We start from the raw sequence: 22,655 nt of genomic DNA on the forward strand, positions 1-22,655 counted from the left end.
CGTGTGCTTTTTGAGATGTAGTTGGGATGGGACTTTTGCTGGAACCTGTCAACCCTGGTTAATGATATTGTCTCAAATGCAGTTGAACAAAGCTGAACAGAGAGTGTACGCTGGGTGACTGTATGCTGTCAACTCTTAACCGCTCACTCTAGATAGTACCCTGTAGAACAAGTCAGATATGATAGCCTCTACAGTGTACATTCAACTTCACAAGACTACAATGGGAAATGTGTTTTAATTAATTTATTTGCTTTAATGGACCGTTAAAACACTTTGATATCACTTTGCATGAAGTGGAGAGGTGGACGCCAGACTGTGTGAGATCCCATTCATCTAGTTTAGAGTCAGATCAGTGGTGCATGCTGACTCAGAGAGGACGATCCAGACTCATTTTCTGATGCTAGTGAAGCCAGAGTTGAACATGACACTGCTGTAGACACTGCATCCTCTATCCATCATTAAACTGGGATTTTATCATCATTAAGCTATAAGGAGTTTCCGTGCTGCGCTGCACTCTCAGTTAATCAGTGATTTCAGCTGAGCCATCAGCTCATCAGCACAAGTGCAAGTACATCCTTACATAGTGTCACATGACATTATTTTGCACATTTATTGCACCAATTTATTTACTTTCATTGTTAACAATGTAGACTAAAAAGCACTGAAGCTGGAATTGTAGAGATGGGAATTTATTAGAAACATGGTCTGAAGCTATGTAGAAGCTCAGAGCATAATACAAAAAATCTGTTTTAAAAAAGTTAGGACCATTTCCATATTCCAGGCTTCTGTGGTATCAGTATTACAAAGGCAGATATTGCAGTAAAGATTAACAAATGATATAGAGAGGTATACACAGCACATTTCAGAGGTCTCACAGATTTTCATAACAGCTCTGAAAAACAGAATATAATAGAGCAAAAGACTTACATTTCTGTATAATTAAGCGCTTTAGTAATACGTTTGTTAATAAAAGAGAGAGCTGTGTGTTTGTGTGTGTGAAGGATGTGATGAAATGTCCCTGTGTGTTTGATCTTACTCAAAAAAGTTCAGCCATATTTCACTGTTTCCTCTCCTCGTTCAACACAGTGCAGCGAGAGAGACAGAGTGAGAAAGAGAAACAGAGTGAGAGAGAGAGAGAGAGACAGACTGAGAGAAACAGAGAGAGAGAGAGACAGACAGACAGACAGACTGAGAGAGAGACAGACAGACAGACAGACTGAGAGAGAGAGAGAGAGAGAGAGAGAGAGACAGACAGACAGACAGACAGACAGACTGAGAGAGAGAGGGAGAGAGAGAGAGAGAGAGAGACAGACAGACAGACTGAGAGAGAGAGAGAGAGAGAGAGAGAAAGACAGACAGACTGAGAGAAAGACAGAGACAGAGACAGAGAGAGAGAGAGAAGGGGGTTATATTAGTAGCTGCTTATTGAGACTACTTTCACGAGGTGATCTTGCACCAAGCATAGACATCAACTCTAGAAGACACCCCGCTCACACACACACACACACTCACACACACTCACACACACACACACCCTGCTGTGGCCTATTTCAGGGATCAGAGTACAGGTTTGCTCTGTCAGCAGCTCAGTATCTGCACTGTCCTGTAAAATTATTGAGACGAAAGACAGGACAAGTGGACAAGACAGGTCCAGCTCTTCTCCTTCCTCATCACTCTTTTTCTGCATGCTCTGTCTGTTCCTCCTCTCACTTTCTCTTCCTCCTCATGCTCCAGACCAGACTAACGGCTCCACAGTACATGAGCACTCTGAAGCAAAAGGGCCACCACAAATCTGAAATCTGAAAATCTCAAATCTTCATGAAAATATGAAGATATTGGTTGTGGACACGCCCCATTTCATGCCAGTAGATCGCTTATCCAAAGATATTACCTGAAGTGCAACTTAAAATGCCGCACTGATCACTATCTCACAGTGGTAGGTCCAGAGTTATTAAGCAATTAACATGTAAAATGCCAAAATGTAGTTGTATAATTTGTGCAAGAATATTAATTTTACTGTTGTCATCAAAAGATTTAGAGCTTTGACTCATGACTGACTGAGCTACCATTTGCTAGCTAGCTGACGTTAACTAAGCCATCATGTTAATCAAAGAAATGCAAGTATAAGTAGCTAATGTTAGATACTGACTGAAAGTATAAACAGCACTCAACATTTACACTAAGCACAACCTATTTTTTGAGGAAAAAATCTCTCCATGATGTTCATCGAGCTCTGACACCTGCAGTAAGTTACACGTCTGAATGGAGAAGTGCTCTTAATGCTCCACTCGTTCTGTCCTTGGAGTCTAACCTTACCAGGCTACTGCCAGTGTTCACTAAGGTCATACAGTCAACACTAAACGGTTATGAGATCAAGCTGGTGTTAGCTGCTTTGGTTTATACCATCACTTCTTTAAAATCACTTCCTTCACAAAATTTATTAAATGAAGATGTTAAATGAAGTTCCCTGGGCTGTAATCTCAGTAAGAGCTTTCGGTCCATGTTGGAAAGTGCTCGACTGTCTTTTACAGCCCAACCCAAAACTGTCAATCACATCATCAACCCTGATTATTTATAATCAAATAACTCCTATAACATACAAGGAAAAGGAAAAATATTGTGGAGATATCAAGGTCAACTAATCGACAGAACACTATTCCCAAAAAATAATTTGTGGAGCTGTAACTTAAAATCGAGGTTTGACGCGGTCTCCATTCACTAACATGAGAATGGGCGGGGTTAAACACTGTACTGCAGCTAGACACTTCTGAATCGCTGTTACAGTGTTCACTCACATACACAGTCATTGGCATAACCGCAGCAATGCATCAGCAAACCTCCATTCAATTAAATTCAATTTTATTTCTATAGAGGTTTTCACAGAAATCCAGATGTAGATTTATATCGACATGAGGAAGAAATCTTGAGAAGGACCAGCCTCAAAAGAGAAACTCTCGTCTTCTGGGTGACACTGGATAGAGGGATTATAAATCATTACAATATAGAGGTGTAGTAAAAGCAAAGAATAAGTGCAAAGGCAAACAGTACTGTTCATCTCTGTGAATATTGTGAATAAGAGTCCTGGGCAGTCTTTTTTATTACAGCAGCAGTTCTTAGAAGGTACAAGTCGGGTAAGATTATCCACTGAAGCAAGGGTGAGTCTTGGTAATACACTGCTTTCCTGTGACACAATTCAAGCGACACCAAGAAAAACATTTCAAAACAATTTTACATGCCCTTGTTGACCAGGAAGTGCATATCGCCTACACGAGTCAAATCTATCTGTACTGATATCAACTCAATCCCACAGGCCTACAAGGGCTTATCTAACAAATTCACTTGGGCTAATAAAGTGGAACAGCCCTCAACATGGTAATTCCCTGAAGGACAAACAGCGAAGGAAAGTCAGTGAAGGTGTGTTAAAAACTGTATTGAAATTCAGCCTTATTTCCTTAGTATGTCATGAAGGAGTTAAATACTAAATATGTAAATATTACAACCACTGTGTTAAACATAGTTATGGGAAGTGGCCGTATCTGTCACACATGCTATCAGAGAAGGGAAATAAAGCATAATGACATAAATATAACTTTGAGGGCTTCCTATCTGAGCTTGAAGTGCTAGTGAAAGTTGTGTAGTTTATAAAGGTGCATGGGTACCAACACTGCACTGCACCTTTAGCACTGTGCCTTTAAAGGTAGCTCTAAAGTCTGGATTTTTGCTATAGTCCATTTAGAAAGCACAACTCTTTCATTTTGAACTCTTTGTCATTTAAGAGTGTTAGCATGTGTGTTGTTTGAGGCAGTGTGTAACTGCTGAGTCACTGTTCAGCACTGTTTAGTGCATGCCTTTTTTATTTAAGTGTTTTAGATGTTGCTCTGTGCGAAGCGTGCATGTGTGTGGATCAGGACACAAGCTATATTTGAGATGGATGCAGATGGATGAGAAGGGAGTTTGTGTGTTCATGTCTTTTGTGTTTTTTCATGGCCACAGCTCACTCATCTCCATGTGTTTCATTACAGGAGTTGCAGAGAAATTCCACACACTTCAAAGTGCAACAAAGCAGGCAATATTTACACAAGGCCTCAAACACTGGTATGGTTGTTGTATACCAAAGATAAGCTGATTAAAGGGGATATAACAAGCAAAAATTTAAAAAAGAAAAGAAACTAGCTTTTACTTTTCGGGTATTTGCTTGGCCTGTGAGGCGTTGTGAATGCCACAGCTATTCAGTCCCACTTTTATCTAAGTAAATAAAGTAGTATAACAATATTGTCTACATATCTCATACACACAGTAACAACACTGAGCCTGCAATCAGGTAACATTCTGTGTATACTTCATAACCACTAATAACCAATAACTATTACAAAGACTTGAGAGCTCTCTCAGGAAACAAACTGACAAATCAACCTACATTATTTTTTTAGCTTGTGAACTGGTGGCCACAGATAACTGCGAGTCAGAGATGCAGCTGTACATTTAACACCTTTTCTTAGCTTTCATTGTGTACTCAGCATGTTAATTATTTCTTGCCTTCTCACATGTTGAAGTGTGAATATAATGATTGCTGCTCATCATTACCTCTAAAAGAGAGAACACAATATACTGAAGGACCACCGTTATGGTTAGTATTGTTAACTATACTGTATATAACGTTATATAAGGCTAATACAATACACAAGTTCTCAAAGATCAAGGAGAGACTCAGAGAGCCTAAAGCTTTCCTTCTGGTTACTGAGGTTAAGGTCTGGGTTAGATTTAAGTGTAGCATAGCTTTGATTAGGTTCATTAATAATTATGTCAGTGGAAGGTCTTCACAAGGATAGTAAGACAAACGTGTGTGTGTGTGTATTAGTGAGTGAAGTGAGTGAAGCATTACAACAGAAGTCAAGTACACTGGAACATAATAACAAATTATCTTGCATTAAATACTATAAGGAATATTATCAGTGTTGATGAAACATAAAAGTCTTATACACACACACACACACACACACACACACTAATCGGAAAAGTGATGACTGTTACTTCATCATTATCTTCAGCACTGGGATGAATAAAGGTGATGACAGTCTGCATGATGATGTGCCGGAAAAGCACATAATGCTAACAGAAACCCTCATATGTCATCTCCAAATACACACACACACACACACACACACACAGAAAGGCACACACTGACTCACTCACTTACAGCCTAAATACCGTGCACACACTGGCCAGACACAAACATTATATAGTTGATGATAAGATCAAGGCCGGACACAACAAAAGCTCTGTTTAATGGGATCAGTGTGTGTATCAGTCACAGAGGAAACAGGAGGAGGACAGCAAGAGGAATCGCTCGGTGAGCGCCGAGAGAAAGACAGGGTGGAGGAAGAAGGGCAGACAGTGTGTGAGATGAATAGATGGAAAGATGGTGAGAGGTAAAGCTCTCTTGGCTTCCTCTGTTGCTCTCTCTGTGCTGGCCGCTGACATCATTGTAAACAGAGGCGCTGTATAGAATAATCCACTTTGTATAGAACTATAGCCTTTATTTATTTTTTTCTTGTGGTCAACTGCATCTTCTGCAGCATATATATATATGGGGGGTGTATATATACACCAATCAGGCTTAACATTGTGCCTAATATTGTGTAGGTCCCCCTTGTGCTGCCAAAACAGCTCTGACCCGTTGAGGCCTGGATTCCACAAGACCTCTGAAGGTGTGGTATTTTGCCAGGACCCAAGGTTTCCCAGGAGAACATTGCCCAGAGCATCACACCGTGTGCTCTGACACCTTTCTATCAGAGCCAGCATTAACTTTTTCAGCAGTTTGTGCTACAGTAGCTCTTCTGTGGGATCAGACCAGATGGGCCTTCGCTCCCCACGCGCATCAGTGAGCCTTGGGCCCCCATGACCCTGTCGTCGGTTCACCGGTTGTCCTTCCATGGACCAATTTTGGTAGGTTCTAACCGCTGCATACCGGGATCACCCCACAACACCTGCTGTTTTGGAGATGCTCTGACCCAGTCGTCTAACCATCACAATTTGGCCCTTTGTCAAAGTCGCTCAGATCCTTACGCTTGCCCATTTTTACTGCTTCCCTCAAAGGCATATATGTTTAAGGAACAGAAGCACACTTTTCGTGCAGAATGCAGCCTAAAATGGGTACACACAGCTTATGGTGTATTCAGCTGGAGGTTTTATCTTGTAGTTCCCAAACTCTGACCAGGAAAAGCACAAGAAAACACCCCTTCAACTCAAAATTCTTCTCAACTATGAGCTCCTCCGAGTTCAGCAAGTGACATCAAATCAACATGGCTGCACACAGCATCAGCAGTAAACAGCAGCACTTCTTACCTTTCAATGAGTTATACTGTATATATAAGTATTTGCAACATACAGACATTTTCACTTATTAAATCTATAACACTGACTGTACAGTTCACTGTTTTGAGGAGGAAAATATACATCACTCATCACAGTTAGTTGGCTAGCTTGTTGCTAACACAAGACAAAAACGTAGGCATCCATGTTTTTTTCCCACTTTGTACCTCCAATGCACAGAGGACGTAATTCCAAGGTCTCTAAGTCATTTACATTTACATTTATGGCATTTGGCAGATGCCCTTATCCAGAGCGACTTACAATAGTGCTTTGAAGTCTCTATCAAAAATACATTCTGATATTGGCTCACTAGGTCACAAACTAGGAATACCATCAGACCAAAACTCTGCTGGGGATTTTTTTTTTTGTGAAAGTGCTAATTTAAGTAATTTATGAAGAGGTAAGTCTTTAGACGTCGTTTGAAGACTGCCAGTGACTCAGCTGTTCGGACATCTAGGGGAAGTTCATTCCACCACCTCGGTGCCAGAACAGAGAAGAGTCTCGATGCAGGTCTTCCTTGTACCCTGAGAGATGGAGGGATCAGTCGAGCAGTGCTAGAAGATCGGAGGGAGCGTGGTGCAGTGCGAGGTGTGATAAGTGCTTTGAGATAAGTGGGCGCTGGTCCGTTTTTGGCTTTGTAGGAGAGCATCAGTGTTTTAAATCTGATGCGGGCAGCTACAGGAAGCCAGTGGAGGGAGCGCAGCAATGGGGTGCTATGGGAAAATTTAGGAAGGTTGAAAACCAATCGTGCAGCTGCATTCTGGATCAGGTCAAAATGCTGCATTAGTACATCTGGCCTACTGTGTGTACACACTTCATATAAAAATGAATGCACATATGCTGTTGTTATAGAGATGACAAATGTGATTCTAAAAGGACATAAAACTTCAGAAATTTCTCTGGCATGGTTACAAACCATGGAGGGAAAGAAGACTTGCCTGGACACAGCTGATCCAGTGAAAAAAGTTGGTTAGAGCTAAGCGCACTGTTGGCAGTGGAGATACAGCAGATGCAATGCATTCTGCGTTCAAACTCGGTTCTCATACTCAGCTGGTGAGAACGGGGGCTAAACCAGACTTCCCGGATTAGACATGTGGCCATTTACTAAATAGCAATAGCATCATTTCTCTCTCTCTCTCTTTCTCTTTCTCTCTCTCACACACACACACACACACACACATTCCTCACAGGTGAACTCTGACCCTGACTAGGCCTCCCCTGCCTCCTGCTGTCTACTTTCCTCAAATAAATAGCCTAATTTATGCCTTTCTTCTGTTCCCTTTTAGTTTTTTATTTCATTCCTCCAACTGTTTCTAAGACTATAGAGCCTGATGGTCTGTGTTTCTTGTGCTATGATCTGCTATGATCTGACCTAACCTATTATTCAACCTTGTATGTCTACAGTTAGAGACTATACAATTTGCATTAACTATCTTATAGCCTTTCATTAGCATTAGTTTTTGACCACAGGACTGTTGCTAGCTGTATGTTTTTGGGTGATTGACTATTCTCCATCCAGCAGTGGCATAAAAATCAACACTACTGTGGTTAATACACTTGGCATCCTGGGCATCTGTGAACTTATGTATTGGGAATAAGAAAGTTAGCATTTGCTTCCGAGTGTTCAGCTGCCCCGTTATAGCATATATGATATAGCATAAGCAGCAGTTTTAAAAGACGTAGTGGCTGGCTTCACGTTTCTAGGAGAAAGCATGTTTTAGCCTTTACTCTCCCTGGTTGGTACGTAATAACTTGTATGCCCATTGCCTATAATTGTTTCCAGTCTATTTTATATCCTCTGAACAGCTATCAGATCCTCTCAGTTATAACATCCCCAACATGCACATTCTTCTTGACATACTGTATCTGTTATAAATGTTCCAGATTTCATTCTGCCAAATACAAATCAGGTCAAGAGACAAAACCTGACAAAAACATGTTTTCCAACTATCTTTTGTTCACTTAGCCTCATATTTATGAGTGCTGTGTTTTTCCGGGATGTCTGAACCACGTGTCTTAAGTAAACCAGATAAATATACAGTATAGTATACGCTATATGGCCAAAGGTATGTGCACCCCTGACCATCACACTCATATGTACATGTTGAACATCTCATTCAAGATTTATTCCCCCTGTGTTTGCTGTTATAATGAGCTCCACTCTTCTGGGAAGCTTTCCACTAGATGTTGGAGCGTGGCTGTGGGGATTTGTGTTCATTCAGCTACAAGAGCATTAGTGAGGTCAGGCGCTGATGTTGGGATGTCGAGGAGGTCTGGGGTTCAGTCGGTGTTCCAGTTCATCCCAAAGGTGTTCAGTGGGGTTGAGGTCAGGGCTCTGTGCAGGACACTCGAGTTCTTCCACTACAACCTTCACACACCATGTCTTCATGGAGCTCGCTTTGTGCACAGGGGCATTGTCATGCTGGAACAGGTTTGGGCCTCTTAGTTCCAGTGAAGGGAAACTGTAATGCTACAGCATACAGACACATTCTGTACAATTGTGTGCGTCAGACTTTGTGGTAACAGTTTGAGGAAGAAACACATATGGGTGTGATGGTCAGGTGTCAACAAAATGTACACTGACCTTTGGTCATAAAGTGTATATGTAGTCTAGAATTCAAACACCAGAAACCTCAAAACCAGTAGCACTGTTTCAACCTATTAGGTTCTAAATGCATTGGACTTAGTTATCAGAGTAGTACACTTCATGCACTTAAACTAAAGAGCTGCACCTGATATCAGCGGAGCAGCTCTACAAAATTGAATCAGCTATTAGGATCTAGACTTCTGAGAGCAGCATCCAAGTACTATAGTAGGAGCTGTGATCCACACCAGTGAAATGAGCTCTGCTAAATGGGATGTGCACTCTCCTGTCTTGAACACGAGAAACAGAACGTTTCACATAGATTTAAATTTACATCTGCTTTTGGATGCAGATACTTTCATCCAAAGTAACTTACAAGTCAAGCCAAATCAAATCCAACTATAAAGCTGTAAATGGAACCAAGACTGATATTAGTGTGGCACGCCTCTGTTTCCAGATAGAGATAAAGGACATTGTCTATTTTCATCAGCATATCCACAAAAGAGCACTGAAATTATACATGGCCTTTTGAATGCATATCATTTAAAAACCCTACATATGAGCTAAACCATGATACATTGCTCCATGCCTCAATGTCTCAGTCAGACATCGTGTCTCTTCTCTCTCAGGGACACAAAGCAGAGTAAGCCATCATCAAATAAACACTAAGTAACAGGAAAAGCAGCAGCTCTAAGAAGAGAGACTTTATATTCACTACACAGGTGAGAGGAAGCTATACAGTAGATACAGTCAGGTCCATAAATATTGGAACAGTGACACAGTTTTGGTAATTTTGCCTCTGTACACCACCACAGTGGATTTGAAATGAAGCAGTCAAGATGTGACTGAAGTGTAGACTTTCAGCTTTAATTCAAGGGGTTTAACAAAAATATTGCATTAACCGTTTAGGAATTACAGCCATTTTTTACAGAGTTCCTCCATTTTCACAGGCTCAAAAGTAATGGGACAAACTAATATAATCATAAATATTAGGATTATTTTTATTACTTGGAGGTAAATCCTTTGCAGTCAATGACTACCTGAAGTCTGGACCCCATGGACATCACCAAATGCTGAGTTTCCTCCCTTGAGATGATTTGCCAGGTCTTTACTGCAGCCATCTTCAGTTGCTGCTTGTTTGTGGGTCTTTCTGCCTTCAGATTTGTCTTCAGTAAGTGAAAAGCAGCTCAGTTGGGTTGAGGTCAGGTGACTGACTCGGCCATTTAAGAACATTTAATTTCCAAGCTCTTGGGCTGCTTTCACAGTATGTTTTGGGTTGTTATCCATCTGTACTGTGAAGCGCTGTCCTATCAGTTTTGCAGCATTTGACTGAATCTGAGCAGAAAGTATAGCTCTGTACACTTCAGAATTCATCCTGCTACTTCTATCAACAGTCACATTATCAATAAACCCCAGTGACCCAGTTCCATTGGCAGCCAAACATGCCCATGCCATAACACTGCCTCCACATGTTTGACGGATGATGTGGTATGCTTTGGATCATGAGCCCTTCCTTTCCTTCTCCATACTTTTCTCTTCCCATCATTCTGGTACAAGTTAATCTTGCATCAGAACTGGTCAGGCTTTTTTTAGAGGTTTTTTAGCAAAGTCTAATCTGGCCTTTGTGTTCTTGAGTGTTACCAGCGGTTTGCATCTTGAGGTAAACCGTCTGTATTTACATTCATGAAGGTGGCTCTTGATTGTAGACTTTGACAATGATAGGCCTACCTCCTCCAGAGTGTTCCTGACTTGGCTAGATGTTGTGAAGGGGTTGTTCTTCAATAAGAAAAGAATTCTGCAATCATCCACTTTAGTTGTTTTCTGTGGTCTCCCAGGCCTTTTGGTGTTGCTGAGCTCGCCAGTGCATTCCTTCTTTTTAAGAATGTACCAAATTGTTGATTTGGCCCTCCTAAAGTTTCTGCTATCTCTCTGATAGGTCTGTTTTGGTTTTTCAGCCTAATGATGGCCTCCTTCACTTGCATCAACACCTCTTTGGACGGCATATTGAGAGTTCCCATGAACAGCTACCAAATGCAAATTCAACACTTGGAATCAGCTCCAGACCTTTTATCTCCTTAATTTATCATGATATAAGGAGGAAACAGGCCACAGCTGGCCATGAAACTGCTTATCAGTCAATTGTCCCATTACTTTTGAGTGAAAATAGATGAACTCTGTAAAAAATGGCTGTAATTCCTAAACGGTTAATGCAATATTTTTGTTAAACCCCTTGAATTAAAGCTGAAAGTCTACGCTTCAGTCACATCTTGACTGCTTCATTTCAAATCCACTGTGGTGGTGTACAGAGGCAAAATTACCAAAACTGTGTCACTGTCCCAATATTTATGGACCTGACTGTATGCCTTCTCAATCAGTATTATAGATACAAAGAAATATGAAACTTAGGGAAAGTAAAGATATACAGTTATAACAAGGCTGTAACACCTATAAGAAAGTCCATCACAGCTCATCCCCCATTCATTTCCCATTTATTGGCTATTATTTAAAATATTCTTATATATTCAGGTTGTGTCATGTCATGTTTTGTTCTGTTGTCCTGTCTAATTAGCATGCACTGTCTTCTATATTTATTGTCCTATTGGATTTATTGTAGATATTCTGCACTCTTTTCCTATTGTTACGTATTTGCACTTCATGTACAAATTTCACTGTAATGTATACAAATTATATGAAGGATTGACAAATCCCACATGACTTATTTATAACGTACAACATGAACAATAGTATACTGGTATTGTACTACTATCTACTATTTATGTCTCTCTTTTCCTGAACCTATTGGTGGACATGTATCTAGGTATTTGTAGTTTAAATGCATCTACTGGGACATGCACTTTCAATATTGTGAGCATGAGTCACTGTTAGGTTAAAGCCAGTTTTCCACAGCTGATGGATGGATGTGAGTCTGGTTTGGATAAGCTCCCCCAGTTTCCATAGAACTGACTGAAGTGCACCTGGATTTGTTTTGTTTTAACTCCGGAGTGTTTTAATATTGTAATACAGTGGCTACCCTTCTAGGCTTATTTATTTGGGTATATAGCTGTTTTGGCAGTAGCAGATTAATGGCTTTGCAGTAAGATTCTTAAGAATATTAGCATACCTTACACATGACACACATTTTCCTAAAACGGTAAAACAATCATTGCTGTATAGGTTGTGTGCGAACTAAACATGACTCACAGAATTTCAAACCATGTGACATAGAGCAAAATCTTTGCCTTTTATACAGTATGTGCTAAAAGTATAAATACGTCTGTCCCAGGCTCAATATCTATCTAAGTTGTGCACCGTCCCACACTGCCACTAAGGTTGGAGGGAATAGGATCTGTAAAAGCATCTGAATTCTGTACAGAAATAATATATCAAAATAATGTCTAATAATTTATGTCTAAATTGAGAGATAATTGTGAATACTGATGCTGAAGTTAAGATCCAGTGCCATTTGGGTTCATCCTATCATACAATTAATTGCAAGTAATTGTTTTTTTTTGGTGTTTGGCTTGATGTTAAGTGAGTGGAAACATTCCAGTGCACATGTATTTATTATACATGTATAATATCAATATTCTCAGACTTAAAATAGACAAATACAAGCCATTAGTCTCATTGTAGCAGCATTCATATTTGAGCAAGTGAGGTTTTAACTAACACACTACACTCTTCATCCTCCCACTGATCTTCCCTTTTCTACAGCTGCCCACAGGTGTTAGTCAAATATGATTACCAAACTTCCTGGCCAATCTGGTTACAGACGAGAGGCTGTCAAAAATGAACTGATGCAAACTATCATGAAAATGTGCCAGTCGCATGCACAAGTACAGTTTATCTCCTGTGTTAGTGTAAATTTGCTTGTATGTAAGTCTACCTATTATATAACCAGGTCCCGTTACACACGGTATGTTGCTCGGATTTGGTGGTGTGTATTAAGCTGAAGTGATGATTGAGTAGTGTGTCAGCTTGAGAGTTACGAGAGTTACTTATACAAGAGACTGCTGCAGTCATGCAGATTCTCTCTCTCTTTACTGAGGAGATGATCCATTAGGACTATGAGGGCACCAAGCATTGATTGTACGGCAGCACATCAACTGTGGTGCAGTGGGACCCTTGCCTCTGTAACTGTGTGTGTGTGTGTGTGTGTGTGTGTGTGTGTGTGTGTGTGATGACAGCGTCTCCACGAAAATGATTCATAGCTTTGGTATTTCCTACAAGAACTTTCATGGCCTTTAAGGTGAGACTAACACATAATCATGATATCAAATTTCAGCAGTATGTGACCTTTGACCTTTCTCTCTTTCTCTCTCTCTCTCTCACACACACACACACACATGCACACACAGGCTTAGTAAAGCAAGACAAGAGAATCTTGGCTGGAGAGTGACAGTGTAAGACAGAGACAGACATTATATGTGCAAATAGACTGAAAATAGACCACCCAGTGTGCCTGAGTGCTGAATAAGAGGCAAACACATTCAGTACCCAGTATACAGTCTAAGAGAACACAAAGGAGTCCACAGCAGGCCAGGGAACAAAGAGCAGACAGCAACGGCAGAGTCTGTTACTAAAAAAAATCACCGGCTTGTTGATGAGTAGCCCACAATCACTAGAGGCCCGGCTGCGGAGGAGAGGAAAGATCTCTGCTGAGAGACTGAACAATGTAAAGAACTGACGCTGTTTTAAGCCTGGAGAAATGAGGAGCATCTTTCTCACTCTTGCGCTCACACACACACACACACACACAAATGTGGAGGTGAGCCAGATTTGATTCCTTAGCCAGGTTACTATGAACCAGCACACACAACTCCTCATTTATGTCCTGTCCTAAAGCCATTTTATTCCATCCGAAAGTGATTCCAGTCAAATGGGAGTGAAACTGCATGACTGTCAACCTGGTTCTCTCCCTCCCTCCCTCCCTCCCTCTCTCTCTCTCTCTCTCTCTCTCGCTCTCCCTCCCTCTCTCTCTCTCTCTCTCTCTCTGTCTCTCAGAAGCTAATCCACACAAAACGATGGGGAAGAAACAAGTTTCTGCTTGTCAAGGACAGCAACTGATAAAAGTTTCAATACACGAGGGTTTTGCTGTTGTTGTTGATGTTGATGTTGTCGGGTTTCTTTACTCTCCCAGTTGGCCCACTACAGACGCTACTGGGAACCAGATGGCAGTATTTTAAGTTTTTGGAAGTTGCCCATTCATACGATCTCCAGGTGCCATTAATTAATTCATTGATTCGTTTGTTTATGATTTTGTTTATCACCAATATTACTACTGTGAAATTGCGAAATAGAGCAAGGTTTGTGTTTATACCAGTGTGCCAAGTTTTTTCTCTCTCTTTTACTCTCTCACACACACAGAGAGAGAGAGAGTGGGAGAGAGAGAGAGAGAGAGAGAGAGAGAGAGAGAGAGAATAAAGCCTTGCTGTCCTGGCCTCTTAAGGAGGGTAAGCTTTTCAGACTCGGGCCAAAAAGTTAATGATCTTTTCTCTCAGCTCTCCTCAGCCCTAAACTGTGTATAATGAATTTATTACATGTAACAGACAGATCACTCACTGGCTGTGTTATGATGCTGTGTGTGTGTGTGTGTGTGTGTAATGCAACACATCGCATAAGCACGAGCAACTGCAGTCGGTCGTTCCTTCATTCATATACCTAATATGGCCATACGGGGCACGAGCGCCAGCTTTAGACCGGAATCCTTTCCCAGACACATGCAGAGGGAAAGAGCGACAAACTTGCACGCTTTGTTGCTGTACCTGAGTAAGCCGGGCAGCGCGATGGAGCCGGAGCCGGAGCCCAGCAGTCCTCGCTTCCCGCTCAGTAGTTTCTCCACCAGCAGTACGTTCCCGGTGCGCGCCGCCTCCAGCAGCTCCTGCTCCTTCCCCATCCCGAGCCGAGCTGTCACAGTCACACCGGGGCCGGGGAGAGGGGGAGAGGGGGTCCGAGTTGAAGAGCGACGGCTAGGGTCCGATTTCACTCGCACGAGACCGTCATCATAATCATAATTATCATCATCCTCTCGATCCTGTTCAGAGCGAAGACACAGAGGGAAGGACGCTCGCGCGACGCCGTGCTCCGGTTAGTCCATGCTCGCGCGCTGTTACAGTGAATCGTGAATCCGCTGTGTAAGAGAGGAGAGCTCCTTCCGGACGGCCCGGCTGCCTGTGATGTGCTGCTATCCGGACCTCCGGGACCAACAGCAGCAGCGGATTCTTTTGTCGATCACGGACTCACGCCAATACACACGCGCGCGCGCGCACACACACACACACACACGCTCAGAGGCACGCGCTCTCTGTCCCGTTGTATGAGCACCTCGCATCTCAGGGTTTGCGATAGTGCGCGCGCGTGTGTGTGTGTGTGTGTGAGAGAGAGAGAGAGAGAGAGAGAGAGAGCGCTGCTTGGGCGTGGAAGCTTCAGGGGCTTTGACTGAAGCCTGCTTTTTGCTCGTCTGTGTGTCCGCAGCGTTACAGTAATGTGGCGTTGCTTGGACTCATGGTGTCACCTGCCTCGCCTCGCCTGTCAAACTTCCCAGCCGCTTACCTTCACATGTAGGAGAGGGAACAATGGGGTTGCGCATTTTACGCACACGGAGCGGTGGAAGGGTTAAACTGATGAAATACCGCGAGAAAAAAGGCGAACACGCGCGTGCCCGCGCACACACACACACACACACACACAGAGCAGTGTGAATTTGTCTTGGCTCTGCTTCCAGCTCACTGTTATGAGCTCGCAGCATCACTTCCTGTATGGCTGAGGGCCGGTCTCTTCCACAGGGAGATGAAATGGAGAGAGAGAGAGAGAGAAGGAGAGAGAGAGAGAGAGAAGGAGAGAGAGAGAGAGAGAGAGAGAGAGAAGGAGAGAGAGAGAGGGAGAGGGAGGCAGCTGTAGGCCCACCGGGTGTTGGGCAGAATCGCTGAGCTCCAGTCTTTGCCAGGAGGGAGTGAGAACCTGATCTTGTGTGCCAGATCTTTTCTAAACCCCACTCCCCATCCTCTGTCTTTGTCTTGCACATGCACATGAGAACAAAAGCTTGTTTACGAACTATCTGGTATTTTGTTGTGGGAGTAAACAACACCAGAGCTGCGTACAGAGCAGCATTCATTTGCCTTAACTGGTAATAAATAGAGCAGTTTTCGTCCAGAGAGAACCAACAGCAGTCATTGTCTCAGGACAAGAGAGAAGGAGAGATTCTCTGCATGGAGAACCCAGTGACCTTTACATATACCTGCTGCAGAGAAGTTTGTGGCTCATAAAATTTTGCAACTGGAAAACAAGTCAAATCTTTTGTAAGAACAGTAATGAGGTGAATGTTGCCATGTTTCTGCCAACCCACAGAGGACACTGTTACAGACCTGATCTGGAAAACAGCAGACAAAATAACACAAGATCTCATAAAGCTGCAATGTACACGACTGATGCCAACATCATCATCATCATAATTATCATCATCATCATCATCATCATCGTCATCATCATCATCATCATAATTATCATCATCTTTATAATCGTCATCATCATCATCATCGTCTTCATCATCATCATAATCATAATTATCATCATCATCTTTATGATCGTCATCATCATCATCATCATCATAATCATCATCATCATCATAATTATCATCATCATCATCATCATCATCATGATCGTCATCATCATCATCATCATCATAATTATCATCATCATCTTTATGATCGTCATCATCATCATCATCGTCTTCATCATCATCATAATCATAATCATCATCATCATCATCATAATTATCATCATCACCATCATCATCGTCTTCATCATCATCATAATCATAATAATCAACATAATCATCATCATCTCATCGTCATCATCATCATCAATAAAGTATATCCATATCTATATAGATCTGTCTGTAAATGGAATAGAGGCCTATTAGATTTATGGAATTTATGAATATTCAGTATGTGATATGGAGGACGATCTCTGACCTGTTTATCAGTGGCTCAGAACGTCCCGAGGTGCAGCGATAGTTAGATCGGAAGCCTAAGGAATGTGTTTGACTTTATCCTCAAAAAACATTTTTGAATCCGTGTCACATTTACACATAATGTGTTTGGACTTTGTACTCGTAAACATAAAGAAAAAGTGAATGTGTCTACGAAACCAAACTGAAAGGTGAAAAAGTATTCGTACCCCACAAGGGAACAGCATTAGCACGTTGCTGCAAAGCCGCTGAGACGTCTGCGGTCAGAAGAAGCGAGAAGGCTGAAGCTGAATGGATGAACTTTGTTGTTGGCTTGATAGAACCTATAAAAGATGATAATGTTAGAGTGTTAAACATGTTAAAAAGTGTTTTTTTAAAAAAACTTTTAAAATATGTGGTTGATATTTTATGTGGTTGCTAGGATGGTGCTAGCTGATTGCTAAGTAGCTGCTAAGATAATCCAGGTGGTTGCTGTGTCATCCCTGGTGGTTGCTAGGGTTTTGTTAAGTGGTTGCTATTATATTCAAGGTGGTTGCTACGGTGTTGCTAGATAATTGCTATAGTATTCCATTTGGGTGCTAGGGTGTTGCGAGGTGGTTGCTATTGTATTCTAGGAGGTTGCTAGGGTGTTGCGAGGTGGTTGCTATGGTATTCCAGATGGTTGTTAGGGTGTTGCTAGATAGTTGCTATGGTATTCCAGATGTTGCTAGGTGATTGATATGTCCATTCCATGTGTTTGTTACAGGTTTGCTAGGTGGTTGCTATGCAATCCCAGGGCAGTTGCTAGGTCATAGCTAGTTGGTTGCTATGGAATCTCAGCTACAAATAAACACACTAACAACAATCTTTCATATTCCTGGAAGACGAAGGTGTTAGTAGGCAGAACAATGCAGCTGATATAAGACCAGTGACACGCTCTGCTGTATTCCCTGTGCGGAAGAAGAACTTTGGAGCACTGAAACCGCAATTCCGATCTTTCCCAAAAACTCAAGCACAAATTCCTCTATGGGATCTACATCTCTCCTGAATTTTGTGGTTCTATGTCAAAAATTGCAACCCATGAAAATGTTACAAAATGGTATTCCCGGTGATTGCAAGGCTCTTGCTAGATGGTTGCTATGGTATTCCAGGTGTTTGCTAGGGTGTTGCTAGGTGGTTACTATGATATTCCATGTCAGTTAGGGTATCTGCTTTTTTTTCTCCATAAAAGGCATATTGCATATTATTTCAAAATAATAGATAAGATACAGATTTATTTAAACTTTTATTTACTATATCAGCGTTTCAATGGGTCAGAAGTTTACAAACACTTTGTTAGTATTTGTTGTTGCCTTTTAATGACTTGAACTTGAATTAAACTCGTGTTTTATTCTTCCACAAGCTTCTCACAATATCTGATTTTTTGCCCCTTCCTCCTGACAGAACTGGTGTAACTCAGTCAGGTTTGTGCGTCTCCTCGCTCAGACTCGCTTTTTCACTTCAGTCCACAGATTTTCTCTGGGATTCAGGTCAGGGCTTTGTGATGGCCATCCAACACTTTCACTTTGCTGTCTTTAAGCTGTTTTATTACAGCAATGCAGGTTTGTTTAGGATCATTGTCCTGCTGGAAAACCCAGTTGTGACCAAGTTTTAACTTTCTGGCTGATGTCTTGAAGTGTTGCTTCAGTATTTCTAGATAATCTTCCTTCCTCATGATGTCATCTATTCTCTAAAGTCCATCAGTCCCTTTTCTAGCAAAACACCCCCATAACATGATGCTGCCACCCCCATGCTTCACAGTTGGGATGATGTTCTTCAGATTAAAAGCCTCATCCTTTTTCCTCCATACATAGCGCTGATCATTATGGCCTCAATTTCTGTTCCATCTGACCAGAGAGCACTCCTCCAAAACGCTGGTGATCTCCTGCAAACTTCAGTCTGGGTTTTTCTATACCAGTCTTTGAGTAAGAGCTTCTTCCTTGCATGACAGCCTTTAAGACCATGGTGATGTAGGACTCTCTTAATGGTAGAGGTTCATACTTTGGTACCTGATGCCTCCAACTCCTTCACCAGTTCCTGGGAGTTAATTTGTGCCTCTTTCCTTAATGATGCTATGTCTGTGAGGTTCCAAGATTTTTATATTTGCATACAGTTGTTTGTAACGGTGTAGCAGCAGTGCTCCTAAGGAAGAACCAGACTTGTGGAGGTCCACAACATTTTTCTGAAGTCTTGGCTGAGTTGCTTGGATTCTCCCATGGTATCAAGGGCAAAAAGGCACTGGCTCTAAAGGTAGGTTCATAAATATAGTCACGGGGATATTCCCAATTAACTCCTGATTATTAAAATGACCTAAGTGGTATTTCAGTTATTAAAATACCCAATTAATTATCTAATTATTAAAAATACATAATTAGATGCCCTAATTGACTTGCCAAAAGAAATGTGTGGTAAAATGAAATTTGTGGAGTTGTGAAAAACTGAACTTGAATATCTTTACCCTAGGAGTATATAACATTATGGCTCCACTACACACACCATCCACTTTATTAGGAACACCTGTACACCTGCACATTCATGCAGTTATCTAATCAGTCAATCATGTGGCAGCAGCACAGTGCATAAAATCTTGCAGATACAGGTCAAGAGCTTCAGGTAATGTTCACATCAAAGATTGTGATCACTGTGACTTTAATCGTGGCATGGATGCTGGTACCAGATGGGCTGGTTTGAGTATTTTAGAAACTGCTGATCTCCTGGGTATTTCACACACAACAGTCTTTAGAGTTTTCAAATAATCACTCTTTACTCTTTACTGTGGTGAGCAGAAAAGCATCTCACCATGCGCAGTACATCGAACCTTGAGATGTATGGGCTACAACAGCAGAAGACTACAACAGGTTTCACTCCTGCCAGCCAAGAACAGGAAACTCACTGAAACTAGACAGCTGAAGATTAGGAAAAAAAAAACTAGACTTTTCTAGTCTTCAGCTGTCCAGTTTGGGTGAGTGTGTGCCCATGATAGCCTCAGATTCTTTATATTATATTTATATTCTTTATGTATATTAAACAACAAAAATAAAAGTGTTTGAATAATTTTTCCCCTCACCGTTCTGTGGAGATATTATCACCTCTGGTATGGAAGGTGTTTGTTTTCCTGTACCATTACAGAACCATAATAATTAAGAGTGTGGAAGCAGATATGAAGGACTAAAGGCAGTCGTTGGTTAGAGCCAAACATTCAGTATTGGTGAAAGTTAGCTTATTAAACCATATTAGTTTTTTTTTTACTTCACTTAGGACACCAGCGTTTGTGTATGTTTGTGTGTTGAAGTTACTTATTAGTGATTTTTAAATAGCTCATCTGACCATAAGTTTCAGCTGTGGTCATTTTTTTGTGTAGCTCATAGCTTTTTGGTGTCCTATTGACTTAATCCTTGTAAGTTAATCCATGACCACTTGTCCTTTTTTCCTACATTCAGTGCATCTTTGACATGTCTGATCTTCTTGCCATCACACGATTTTCCCTTTGGTGTAACATTACACCTTCGATTTGGACTCTCTTGGGTAATCTATTAACTGCCACACTGGTCAGGCCTCTTTGATAGCTAACACATACTGCAGCTTTAAAGATGATATTCAATTTTAATGTAACTCTGATTTTTTGATTGCTTATTTATTTACTTCCTTTGTCATGCAGCTGTTGCCATCATTTTGTACACTGTTTGTACATATAACATTAGAAGCCAACCTGATAGCACCAAACTGAAATGGGTTCAAAGAAAAAAAGTAGACACTAGAGCCTAATATCATCACTACAAACTGTTTATTTAGCATTAAAAAATCCAAAATCTGGCAAAAAATTGTTTACATTTTACTTATTGCATCCTTAATCCTTAAAATAACAGAAGAAAAGGCATATATATTTCTGAACCACATTTAACCACATTCTAGAAAGATTCAATGTTATTATTTTATTTCAGATGTTCCAGCAGCTTTTCCATAATAAATTATTGTACATGTTTTCATCAGTACGTTTTCTATGTATGGAGTTCTCAGTTGTAGGGCTGATTTTGTTCAGATTGAGGACAGGTTGTGGGCACAAGTCATGGCAGAGAACAAGAACAGCTTTGGTCTAAACTAATAAGCATTAATACACAAATTACTGCACATACAGACATAGGACTTATGCCCTCTTAGCATAAATACACAAAACAAACAAACCTCTTAAGCAATAGATTTAATTAAACTAAATTTGGTTTCAGCGTGAGTCACACCGTTGAGCTGTGAGTTACCACAGGCAAACATTGAAAAATGTTGTTCTGCATTTAAAAAAAACCCTGAAGCAAGGGTGTGTATAGCGAAACACTAGAAATATTAGCCCATTATAACACAACGGTCTTATTGTGGAAATCTCCAGAGAGAATTACACAGGCTCAAGCAGCACCGCAACTGCAAACACTGTGCAGCACTTCAGTTCATAAAAAACTAATCGTATGAATATATGTCCTACAACACAATGAATGGTAGTGCACACACACGCTCATATACCAGAGAGATCTTCTATGATTGTAGAAACACACTGGCTAACAACTACTACAGTCAGGAAAGTGCCGCCTTCTAAACACATAACGCTACGTACACGCAAAAATTCAACAGCTATGTGCAATCTCGTGTTATGGAAGTTATTGTAGTGCATGTGGAATGAAGCAATTAAGAAAAGTTTTTTTTTCTTAGATATTAAAACAATATAAAAAAAAAAACCTCACCCTTTTACACGCATAATTACACAAAAACTGGGCCATTCAAACTCTTTACAAAACATTCTTCTGTGTTTTTCCATACTGTACACACAAACACTATCTGTTAATAGCTAAATAGCTATTAATATGTACATTTTGTTATATATAGCTCAGTGTTGTGCAAATTGTCTTTTATTTTAAGACATTCTTTTCAAAATATGACATTCAGAGTCAATTCAACTATATAAGACAAGTCCTCAGAGAACAGAATGTGCGCACACACACACACACACAAACACTCATGTAGGCAAACACATTCCCCACAATCCCCATAGTCTGAAAAAGAGAAAAAATATGGGCAGTCCATCATAAAAACAGAGAAGATGAAGGGAAAGACGAGGGGAAGGGAGAAGAGAGACAGCCTTTTAAGAGAGTATCTTCACTGGATGTTTCTGTGCGGCTCTAGCCTAGCTGGTGCTGCCCCCAGTGTTGAGTTTGATGTTCTTCATACGGTGCAACAGAGAGTCTTTCTCCATCTGGGCCTCAGCAAGTGCCATCTTGGTTTTGGAAAGTTCCAGTTTCAAACACTCATTCTCCTCCACCAGCATCTGTGCACAGAATACACACCGCGTACACAATGTGCGTTTACAAGGTTTGCCTCCAAACTTTAGATGGATATTGCACTTTGTTTTAGGTTAATAAAATGAAGTTAAAGGTCAAGTTTTTAACATTCACAATAATCCACACCATCACTGATAAATAAAGGATTCCTAAATGTTCCAAGGTTTTCACTCCATGGATTCAGGCTGTGATTAACAGCGAGGAAATCTTCTGGTTGTGTTTTAGTCAAACCGCTGGCTGAGGTCTGATCCGTCATAGGAACGTCTTGGTTCAATTTGGCTCAGAAATCAAAGAGACCATAACAACAACCAGAGCTTTTTATATACTGCCAACAAAAAATGCTTCATTTTCAGATACAGTAGTGCAGGGAATAAAAAAGGTGACTATCTAC

General features: G+C 41.0%; 2 protein-coding genes across 11 annotated transcripts in view; both read right to left on the reverse strand.

Moving 5' to 3' along the window:
* anks1b (ankyrin repeat and sterile alpha motif domain containing 1B) overlaps positions 1-15,620 on the reverse strand; it is a 195,284-nt gene extending 179,664 nt beyond the window's left edge. For 2 of the 6 annotated variants that reach the window (XM_026919638.3, XM_026919636.3), the window contains exon 1: positions 14,722-15,606. In XM_026919638.3, coding sequence (XP_026775439.1) covers positions 14,722-14,852 — 131 coding nt within the window. In that variant the 5' untranslated portion in view covers positions 14,853-15,606. Of the gene's footprint in view, positions 1-14,721 lie in introns of all 6 variants that reach the window. The other 4 variants (XM_026919637.3, XM_034307152.2, XM_053237147.1 and 1 more) reach the window with 3 other exon arrangements.
* A 5,090-nt stretch (positions 15,621-20,710) lies between these two features.
* bltp3b (bridge-like lipid transfer protein family member 3B) overlaps positions 20,711-22,655 on the reverse strand; it is a 33,259-nt gene continuing 31,314 nt past the window's right edge. For all 5 annotated transcript variants that reach the window (XM_053237252.1, XM_053237251.1, XM_053237253.1 and 2 more), the window contains one exon: positions 20,711-22,251. In XM_053237252.1, coding sequence (XP_053093227.1) covers positions 22,111-22,251 — 141 coding nt within the window. In that variant the 3' untranslated portion in view covers positions 20,711-22,110. The remainder of the gene's footprint in view (positions 22,252-22,655) is intronic.

The sequence above is a fragment of the Pangasianodon hypophthalmus genome, chromosome 9, assembly GCF_027358585.1.
Source record: "Pangasianodon hypophthalmus isolate fPanHyp1 chromosome 9, fPanHyp1.pri, whole genome shotgun sequence".
NCBI classification, from domain to species: Eukaryota; Metazoa; Chordata; class Actinopteri; order Siluriformes; family Pangasiidae; genus Pangasianodon; species Pangasianodon hypophthalmus.